Below are 10,509 nucleotides of genomic sequence, written 5' to 3'. Positions count from 1 at the left end.
GGCTTTCTAGCTGGCCGTCTCTGACCTTGGTGGGTTTCCATTTTGGGACAAACCTATTTGAAATGTGTCCCATTTTGCCACAATCTCTTTCATGCACCATGTGCACGTGCTTAGCGTAGTGCAGCAGTCGTGCTTCTGCTGTCAAACACGTGGACTGATGAAGATATTACTGGTTTCTAAATTAAAAAGACGCCACTGCCTTGCAGTTTAATTAGGGATGAGTCATAACAACAAATTGTTTCCTGGTTTCAAACAACATCTCTGAAGATTATCTCCCTGGGGACACACATACAGTCTGTTAAAACTACATCTGGCTACATCAAGGCAGAGGAATGTAGGCCCTGTGTCTAGCCAAGCTACTGTTAACAGCAGGTGAAAGGCTAATAGTTAGATCTGCAGTGTCATCTCGGGGCTCTGTCTGCCCCCTTACTTGTGGAATGTGCGTGATGACAAGAGAAGGCTGCGCCGTCCACATCCACCATAACATGTGCAGACAGACACATCCACGGGACAACAAATGAGCATGTACAGCATCGTAGTGAGGACAATAAGCCATGTCTTCTTCTGGGTTTTTTTGACAGGATCTATGTGTTAAAACACCACTATCCTCATCTCTCTCAAATAACCTCAAACATTTCCCCTTCAATACATTCATTATACTTTCTTTAAAAGTGCCATGTATTACACATTGTTCTGCCATAAGGGAGTTTCCATAAAAAAGATACATCTATTAGATGAAGCAAAAGTACATGGTGGTGTTTTACTGTATATTATGTTTCTGGTTAGAAAAGAAGATTTCCCCCAAAGCTGAATGATAAATGGAGCATAACAATAAGAAATATGACTTTTAAATGATTACATAATGTATCATTTGTACATGTGGGGGTCTCGGGGTTTTATAACACAAACCTAAACTTGCTATTTCTTCCAGTCTAACCTGAATTTTAGCCTTATATTACCGTCCGTTTGTCAAACAAAGGCAGTCGTTTTTTATATAGAATTTGGGGAAAAACAACTCTTAACTCAAAGAGAGAAAAGATGTCACAAACCAGGGACAATGCGGTGATTGTGCGACTGTGTTTGTGAGTCTGGGAATTTTCAGTTGTGTTGATTCTAAGCACAGACTTAAGGCCTCAGTGGTCGGATCAGAGACTGGTCATATTAGTCCTTACGACTGGGACAAAAGGATTTCCAAGACCACCAGTTTAATCTGATAACAACAGTCTATAGCTAAATTGTTGTTATGAGGATAGACAGATGCTCGACAGCACTGTTTTTGACCTGCATGTGGGTCATTGCAGACTTTAAAAAAAAATCAGGGAAATTTAGGTTGTGTCAGCTTGAAATTGTGTTTATTTGCTTTGTACCTGCAGTCTCTAGAAATGTTACTTTCTGAAAACCTTTTTTCAACCTTGTTAACATGCCAATGTGATGTTTTTATATGCTAGAAGGCACACCAGGGCACACCAGAGAGTGAGATAAAGAGTGCAGTGTTGCAATGACAGGTTTTAAAGCATGGATTTAGAAAGCCAGGTTTCATGCATAACAAACCTAAAGCAACGACTTTACTCTGCTGTGGACATGGGCAGCTGGAGACACTGTGGACATGTAGTCATTGCTGTTGTACTTCTGTGAAGCCCATTGAAGTCCACCTTGCAATTATAGTTTACATAATACAAAGTTTCCAAAGATGAGTCCACAGTCACAAAAATGTAGATCACTTAGACCCAAACCAACCCTCATGGACACAGATGTGCTAACACCCACATTAGGAACCAATCCCTCCAACTTACAGGCTGGGGACTAATAGAAGTGACAACCTTATCTTTAATAACAGAATATGATTTGAGTCCAACACGCATAACGTCTATATAGGAGAGACTGTTTCATTTAGTTTAGTTTTACAGCTAAACGACTGCTACTAACTAATAACTGTCACTTGATTTCTGACTTTTTCTGACTGTTGACCTGCTGAACAGCACCTTCTCTTTATTCTGGACCTCCTGATTTACAGTTTAAGCAGCAGGTTTTCCTCTACTACTTAACAACTGGACCTATGTTTTCCTTCATTTTGCAAGAGAACTTATGAGTGAAGCTCACAGATCCAGTGGAAAGAGGATGAGGGAGCAGGCATGGACCAATATTGATATGCATGTTAAATTAGGGAAAGCCCTTTTTTTACATAAGGGTTTATGTTCATTTCAAAAAAACAGCTTCTGAACATTTAAATGTTCTTTGGATTTTAATAAATGTCTGGAGAGGGACTTTTCCAAGATTTTACGTATTTTAAAGAAATAAAACATATATATTATGAAAGCATGGGGCTGAAGCTAAACATACATGTGGGAAACTCTGTACAGCTCACATGCTTGTTTCTCCTTTTCCTATAAGCAGTGGAACCAGCACAGCAGTGCATGTAGGTCTTTAAAACAGCAGAGAGCCATTTGAGCACATGTGACCTTGAATTTGATTCCATAACTTTGAAAGAATATTTACTACAAACACAAATAAACAGATACTTGCTAGAAGAAATAAGCATGCCATTAGTGGTGGTTGTTGAGTTAATAGTGTCTGGCTAAGTCAAAGTTTAAGGCTCTCAGAGACTCTCTCAGTAGGTCGTTCATTTGAGTTTGAGATAGCATATCTCTACCCGCCCTCTCTGGCCGTGAAGGTTTCATTCTGTGATGTTGTCCTTTCAATCAGCATGTAATTAGATCAGCAGTGATATGATAAGCAATGACATATACAGTGTCAGAGCCACAAGATCTTCTCAAAACACCCCGGGCATCACTGATCAAGTCCCTCAACAGCCTTGGCTTGGCACATTCCTCAGAACTGGCCTGACATAAGCTGAGCCAAAGGAAAGACACACACACACACACAATTTATGCATGTCCATGCCCTCAAAACACACACAAACGTTGACATGATCATTTAGTGAAACCACAAAAATGCCTGCAAAAAGAAAAAGACGGACAAATAATCAGATAAGGCCCTCTGTTTCTAATCCTGTCACTCGAGTAATTAAAGATGCTCACAGCTTGCTGTGGGAGGACTTATCCTGCAATCTACAGCAGCCTGAATGCAGCTTTTACCTGGATTTGGGTTTACCACTAGGTTTACCAAGTGGTATTTTGGCAACAACACAGACCCAATTGCCAGCAGATTAACATAACAATGGAGAAAATCTTTATGAATAAATGACCTGTAGTAGAACCATGAAAAAGACTGCATCACAATCTGTCACCATTTGCTGATGCTGATGAATAAATACATTATCAAAACAATAATAAGATCCAAATAAGCAAAGTATATTTCAAAGAAGCTAATTAGATTCAGCACCTCAAAAAAGTTAAACTCTCAAGTCCTGGACGCAGCAAAGAAATGGAAAGGGAACGCTGTGACAGCAGCACACACTCATTGGCCTTGCCGTGTTTTAATTGCTAAGTGGATGATCCAGGATTATCCCTGATAAAATATTACTGTCCTAAAAGAAGACAAATATCTTGTGATCGCTGTGGGATTTAATCTCTCGCTATCTTGCGAAGAAATCAGTGTGCTTTGGCCCAAACACAGCCACCATTATCACCTAATGATAAGAGCAGAGGAACTCAGTGGGGGCTATTTTTAACCCCTCAGGCTAAAAACAAAGCAGCAAAATTTCCCTTACCCATGCATGCTTTCAACGGCTACACAAAAGAACCAAGTACTTTTCCTAGAAAAGTAAAATCAACCGGTGCGCGTACATGTTTCGCTTAACTGGTCATCCTTTTTAAGATGCAATTTTGTGTGAACTCTAAATTATAAACTTAGTGAAAACATTACTGCCTTCTTGGGAAATTTTTCTTACAAGATTTTATCACTTGGCTCCTCCGCAGTACTGAAGACAGCAATTCTTGCAGCCAAAGCTGCCACAGATATATTGATAAAGCGCTGCGAACTGGAAAGAATGAAAAAGCCTAATGCAGCCAGCGGGGAAGCGTGAATAAGTCACACATGCACAAACATTCACACAAAGTGAAGTTCGGCAGGAGAATGTGACAGTCACTTTGCAGCAACTAATCCTCTGAAACCACTAAAGCAACAAGTTATAAACCCATTATCTGTTAGACTTAATCCAAAAACTAAACATTTTTGATCCAGCCATTAACACCACTGGTCAAAAATGTGTTTATGTAACAGCAGGAGCTGACATGTTATTGCTCAGGGGTGGTCAAATTCACATGAGTATTAAACCATCTAGGGACTGTCAAAAGCCATTTTGATGCTACTAAAAAGCATTTAAAAAGAACAATCTGGAAAAACAACAGCATGATTTTAACTGCTCTTGACTTTATTATTTCTTCTGTCTCTTGTTTCGTTTTCATTTCAATGATGTATAATGAGGGTAGGTAGGGGGGGGAAGGAGATTTTACATGTCCAAGCCTTTCAGTCATGAAAACGTTTGGAGCCTCAGGGGTAGAGGTCCGCAGGAGGTGCTTTATTGTGGACAAATGATTGACATCCCCTTAGTGACATCACTACGACAAAAAGAGCGCTGGGGGAAGAGAAGGCAACAATCAATTCAAACACTCCAGCGCGGCGCACAGAAGAGAGGCGACGCGCTCTCCAACTCGCAGCAACAAGGTCCAAAAGAGCGACACTTAAAGGTCCGCTTATCCTGTTTCTCTCTCTCTCTCTCTCTCTCGCAGAAAAGTTCAGCTTTAGCAGAAGGCAGCTGTTCGCTGGTAAAGATGTTCAGAGAAGCTTCTTTATACTTAGATCGGTTATGCCTACGCGAAGCCGTTTCCTCGTAGAATTCACATAATTTTTTTTCCTTTCGGGACTGACCAAGACCTAACCCGATTCGCAGCTGGTGATAATATGTGTGAGAGGCGATCAGCGAAGGCTATGGGCTGTCTTTGGTCCCCCAAGGAGAAGCAACGTGGATTAAACACGAATTAATGTGGAATTTATCGGAGCCCAAAGGTGGAACGACGACCGGACACAGCGCTTTCTCGTCAGGTAAAATAAAAACTCACGTTTTTTTCTTTTTAATAAAGGCTTAAAGTACTTAATTGGCGTAAAACAAAAAAAAAAAATGAAATGTTTGTACAATAACTTGCTACACGAGGAAAAGCTTACTTTCTAAGTGACCCCCTCCCTGCTAGTTCTTGGTTTATATGTGATTATAGGGTGTGTGCGTAAAAGTTAAAGCGTTCTCCTACACACGGAGAAAACTATGAAAAGAAGAAGAGAAAAAAGGTCGTTTCTTTGGAAGTCGTGCTGCTCAGATGATGCTTAGGTTTTTCATGTTTTTTGATGTCCTGTCCCGGGCTACATCTGGTACGCACGTCAGATCTAACACCTGCGAGCCTCTTGAAGTAACTCTATCCCTTATGATTACACACGACCGTCAAAGCCCCTGCAAACAGACGCTTGTAACACCGTCTGGTTGCATCTGTTGCTGCTGTGCATACTAACCCGTTTCCCTTCACTGTATTCTTTGATGCTTCTTGTGATCTGTCGGGCTACACAGACTTGCATTTCTTTTTTCATATCACCTCCCCTAACGTGATTTCTTATCTCCTCTAATTGGAGACTTTTTGTCTGATCTCTCTCCGCAAACCCTTTGATTCGTTTTTTCTGAGTCAGTCCCTCGTTTTTTTGTTTTTTTGTTTGTTCTTCTCTTTCAGAGCTTCTTCACCTTGATATTTTCATGTATCACTTCATGTTAAGACCAAACTTCTCTTTCAGCTTTGACGCGCTGTATTGCCGGAGGGGGTCTTTCTCTCGCTCTCTCTCTCTTTTTACCCACTTCAAAGTGAAGCGTTGTCTTCCCTTTTAACCTGATTTCCTTCAATCGTTCCGACTGTGTAGGGGGATCACACACAGTTTAGGGAATGCTGCAGTGAGGTCCCTGCCGCGTCTACCTCATGTCAATACCTCAGCGCCAGTGTATTGACAGAAATCAACTTTCTCCACAGGGACTGACTGATCATGGTCGCCGTGGTCCGCTCTCTCATGGTACTGCTGCTCGCTCAGGTGTTGCTGGAAGGTGCTACGGGACTAATCCCCGAGGTCGGCCGGAGGAAATACAGCGAATCCGGGAAGCAGACCCCAGAGCAGTCAGAGAGCTTCCTCAACGACTTTGAGCTTCGGCTTCTCAATGTGTTTGGACTGGGGCGCAGGCCGACCCCAAGTAAGCAAGCCGTGGTGCCGCAGTATATGGTGGACCTTTACCGTATGCATTCAGCAAACGGAGACCATAGCACCAAACGACCCAAGAGCATGGGGAAACACGCAGAGAGAGCCGCCAGCAAGGCCAACACGATTAGAAGCTTTCACCATGAAGGTATGTATTAGTGACATACCTTTACCTGTCAGCCGGGAAGCTTCTCGGCTCTCTCAGACAACCCAAACCTATATTTAAACATGACTCAGTGCGTCAAGACTGAACTTCAGAGTCTTCGCTGTTTTATAGAGGTTTAGTCATTTACAGGTGACACGCGTCTAAGTTACAACTTACTCTTAAATACGCTCGGGATTGCCTAAAACTCAGTAACGCGACTTACAAACAAGCATCTCGTACGCAATTAATTACCTCTCACATATGTTGTGATGCAACATTTAACCGAACATCCCCCTGGGGCTGCTGTCAGAGGTTTTAAAACATCAAGGGAGGTGGTATCCCTGGAGTAATTTGTTTCTTAATAATTGATGGTGTTTGCGTGGGCTCCGAAAACAGTTTTTCCAGACACGCACCACAGGAGCAGGATAAAGGGCGGTGTGCCTTTGCGCAGGTGATAGTCATCACCCTGTTACTTCAATAACACACGACATGACATTATACTAACACGCATTATGACAAAGTCATCGTGTCAGACTGAATTCTGAGTCATTTTTAACAAGACTGAAATTAGTTCTTGGTTAAAAAAAAGGGGGGGGGGGTACCCGCCTTATTCGTCTTTCCAAATCCCCGTTGTGCCCGTGCAGTGCGCCATTACGCATGTTCCAATAACACTATAATTGCTCACTTAGCTTGTACGGTGGATACGGTACTGCTTGTTGAATTTAGTGTTTCAGTTCAAGTTCGCTGCACTTCAAAGATAACATATGCTGCTCATATATATATAAGACTGGCACTAAATCCTGGATGAGGTGCACTAAGTTCAACAACTACACAGATGTTTGCACAGAGTTACAAATAAAGTGGACTTTTATAACTTAAAAAACAGCAGCTGAGAAAATAAAAATGATGGTTTACTTATATTCTATTGATCTGAGGCTATATTGTCTTTTGCACCTGGCTGTGATATTAAAATGACTCACGCATGATAAAAATGAAACACTACAGTGTTTACTGTCAAACATATAGTGATGCTTTATCACCATTCACCATCTTAAGGTCTATGTTCCATTTGTCAAAGCATACAAGTTACTGTGTCCATAGGGGCTCTACACAGAGTCCTCATACAGAGTTCTAAGTGTTTAACTGGGGAAGTTTCCATCAGGGGTGAGTCAGAGGGGTGGTTGAGTGGTTGCTTGGGTGCTCTCCAGAGGCCTAGTGCAATGACACCAAGTGGCTACACCGACACACTACAAACAACCGTGGCCTGGGCAGCTGGGCTGAGTGACTGCCCCCAGCCAGCTACTGGAAACCTCTGCAACCGGCCAACACACCTTGACACCACTGGCCATTACGAATGCGCTCAGGCTGTGTTTACATAGGTCCCCCCAGCCCTTTCATCCCGTGCTAACAGAGCTGCTGGGTTGTTCATCTTCCCACGTCAAGAGACACGCAATTGATGGCTGCTGCATATAATAAGCATGTATCTACAGATGTAAACACAGCACATCAAAGCAAACTGCTCTAATCATTCATCACATCTGCTGCCTGATATTCATTTCACTAGGATAATTAGTTTCACTGCTATCAGTTTTCAAAAATAACCATTTCCCATGCCAAATAGAACATTTCCACTACTTCACAGGAAGTAGCTGCCAGAGACACGTCTCTGATGAATGACCCAGCATTAGCCTTTATCTTATGTTTTGGCATGCAGCACAAAAAGAAATTAGGAATGTTGATACACTCATATCTGTGGTTCACACGTTTGTGACAGGCCCTGACTTGTTCACATAGCCAAACCTCAAAGAACAGAAAACGAGAGAGAGTGAGAATATTGTTGCAGAAAGAAATTGAGGAAGACGTGAAAGAGGAGGAGAGAGAAAGAAAAGAGGATTTGGGGCTAAGAGAACAGAGGGAAAGGGGGATTTGGGAGCTGAGGAACGAAAGAAAGAGAGGGATTGGGGACAGAGGAGGGGGAACAAGAGACAGGGGGCTTTCCCACATCAAATAAGGAGTGATGGGCCTAATTGAGGTCTTTGTGCCTCTGGAGGGAGATTTAGGATGAGATGGTGGAATTTCCTAAATACCTCCTTTGAAAAAGCAAAGAGTTCAAAGTTTGTGTTTACGGCGCTGCACCAAACAGATTAAAAAGTGTGTCTATACATCATCTGTGATCTTCATAAAGTAAGAGTTCAAAGTGGGAGGGCTGCCTCAAAGAAAATTGTAGCTTTTACTAAGACTTCTGTCATTTACTGTACACTATAGAGGGGTATACAAAGATCTTAACTGTATACAGTTTATATACACTCTACTTTCCATTTGTCTTTTATTATCGTCACATTAATTGTAACTTAAGTCCTTGTAATTTCAGAATTAGTTATTAAATTTAATACCTTGACGCATAAAAGAAATACTCCAGTGCTGGCAACATCTACACTATAAATAAATGTTGACGCAACAGTTGGCCTTTTTAGTTTTCTTCTGGCCATTCTCATTTTTGATGAAGTCAGTATATGGTGCAACTTTTTTTCATGTGTACTTATGAAAATATTTCGCAGCAACCAATTCTCACAGTGCAAATGAGCCATTTGAAGTCTGGCTGACTAGCGTGTGTGATCTTATCGATAGATGGAAGCGCACTGCTTTCATCTTCTGACATTTAACCAGGTGAATTTATGAGCATGACACTAATCGCTGTATTACATCCCCATGAGCATTTCCCTGCTATTACACTGAGTCATACATGCAACCGCATGCAATCACTCACACAACCATGTGGTAGCTTGGCTGGATCCATATACTAGATCCACTCGATGTTATTTCTTAGGCATGTATGAAATTAATACGTTCTTGGCTTGATCCTGACCCTATGGTTGTCTCTCTTCTGTCCTTTACAGAGTCTATGGAGGCGCTGGCCAGCCTAAAAGGCAAAACGACACAGCAGTTCTACTTTAATCTCACTTCTATTCCAAATGAGGAACTCATCACCTCTGCAGAGCTACGCATTTACAGGGATCAGGTCATGGGATCTGCAAGCCCCACCGAAAGCAGCATTAGTGACAGTACTCCTGCTAGTGGCCTCCATCGTATCAACATTTATGAGATATTTGGAGTTCCTGCCACTCAGGGCAAGGAACCTCTACTACGTCTGCTGGACACTCGAATGGTGCAGGACTCTTTGAGTCGCTGGGAAAGCTTTGACGTCAGTCCCGCTATATCTCATTGGACCTCTGGGAATGGCCACAATCACGGCTTCTTGGTGGAGGTGATTCACCCAGAGGAGGGGGAGATGGACAGCAAGGATGCCCACAGACGCAGGAAACATGTCAGGGTGAGCCGGTCGCTACACCAGGACCAGGACTCGTGGCCTCAGGCTCGGCCGCTGCTTGTAACATATGGCCACGACAGCCGCGGGGGCTCAGTGCTCCACAAACGGGAAAAAAGGCAAGCAGCACCCCGCAAACAACGTAGGAAGCACCAGCACAAGGCAAGCTGCAAGAGGCATGCCTTGTACGTGGACTTCAGTGATGTGGGCTGGAATGAGTGGATAGTGGCACCCCCTGGCTACCATGCCTTTTATTGCCATGGGGAATGTCCTTTCCCCCTAGCAGACCACCTCAATTCTACTAACCACGCCATTGTGCAGACACTTGTCAACTCAGTCAACTCGAACATCCCCAGAGCCTGTTGTGTGCCCACTGACCTCAGCCCCATTTCTTTGCTCTACCTGGACGAATTTGAGAAAGTAATCCTGAAAAACTACCAAGACATGGTAGTGGAGGGATGCGGCTGCCGGTGAGAAACAGGTGGCACGGATAGAAAAGAGCGAGCGGGCACAAGAGGCAGAAAGAGATCAGAGGTTATCATGGACACCCAGTTTCCCAATGAAGACATTTATTTATATGAAAGAAACAGAAAACAGAGCTATTGCGGAAGAAGAAGAAACTATATATGAATATATTTATGTCTACATAAGGTTGGGAAAAATAAATATTTTAATCAAAGGAATATTCCTTTACTGGTTTTGAAAATGTATTTCCGATGTACATTTTGAAATGGGTGCAATACCACATGAAGTATAATGCTCAGATTTCTATTTTGTATTTATTTCTATTATAACCACTTTATTTGTAAATAAATAATGTGTATTTATCGTGAAAAAAACATCCCGTGGTCAC

General features: G+C 42.5%; 1 protein-coding gene and 1 long non-coding RNA gene across 4 annotated transcripts in view; one reads left to right on the top strand and one right to left on the bottom strand.

Moving 5' to 3' along the window:
* LOC309689881 overlaps positions 1 to 10,509 on the bottom strand; it is a 44,853-nt gene that overhangs the window by 10,960 nt on the left and 23,384 nt on the right. The window lies entirely within an intron of this gene.
* On the top strand, positions 21 to 10,335 carry bmp2b (bone morphogenetic protein 2b). 3 transcript variants are annotated; one of them, XM_082506097.1, is made up of 4 exons: positions 21 to 4,649; positions 4,853 to 5,004; positions 5,967 to 6,334; positions 9,229 to 10,335. In XM_082506097.1, the coding sequence occupies exons 3-4, from the start codon at positions 5,980 to 5,982 to the stop codon at positions 10,128 to 10,130; spliced, it is 1,257 nt and encodes a 418-aa protein (XP_082362223.1). In that variant the 5' UTR covers positions 21 to 4,649; positions 4,853 to 5,004; positions 5,967 to 5,979; the 3' UTR covers positions 10,131 to 10,335. The 3 variants fall into 3 exon arrangements, with proteins under 3 accessions (XP_082362223.1, XP_082362222.1, XP_082362221.1); XM_082506096.1 differs by having other exon boundaries at positions 21 to 4,727; positions 4,835 to 5,004; XM_082506095.1 differs by having other exon boundaries at positions 21 to 5,004.

The sequence above is a fragment of the Aulonocara stuartgranti genome (genome assembly GCF_965226115.1).
Source record: "Aulonocara stuartgranti genome assembly, chromosome: 15".
NCBI classification, from domain to species: Eukaryota; Metazoa; Chordata; class Actinopteri; order Cichliformes; family Cichlidae; genus Aulonocara; species Aulonocara stuartgranti.
Note: the sequence above shows the minus strand (reverse complement) of the source record. Positions and strands in the feature narration are given on the sequence as shown.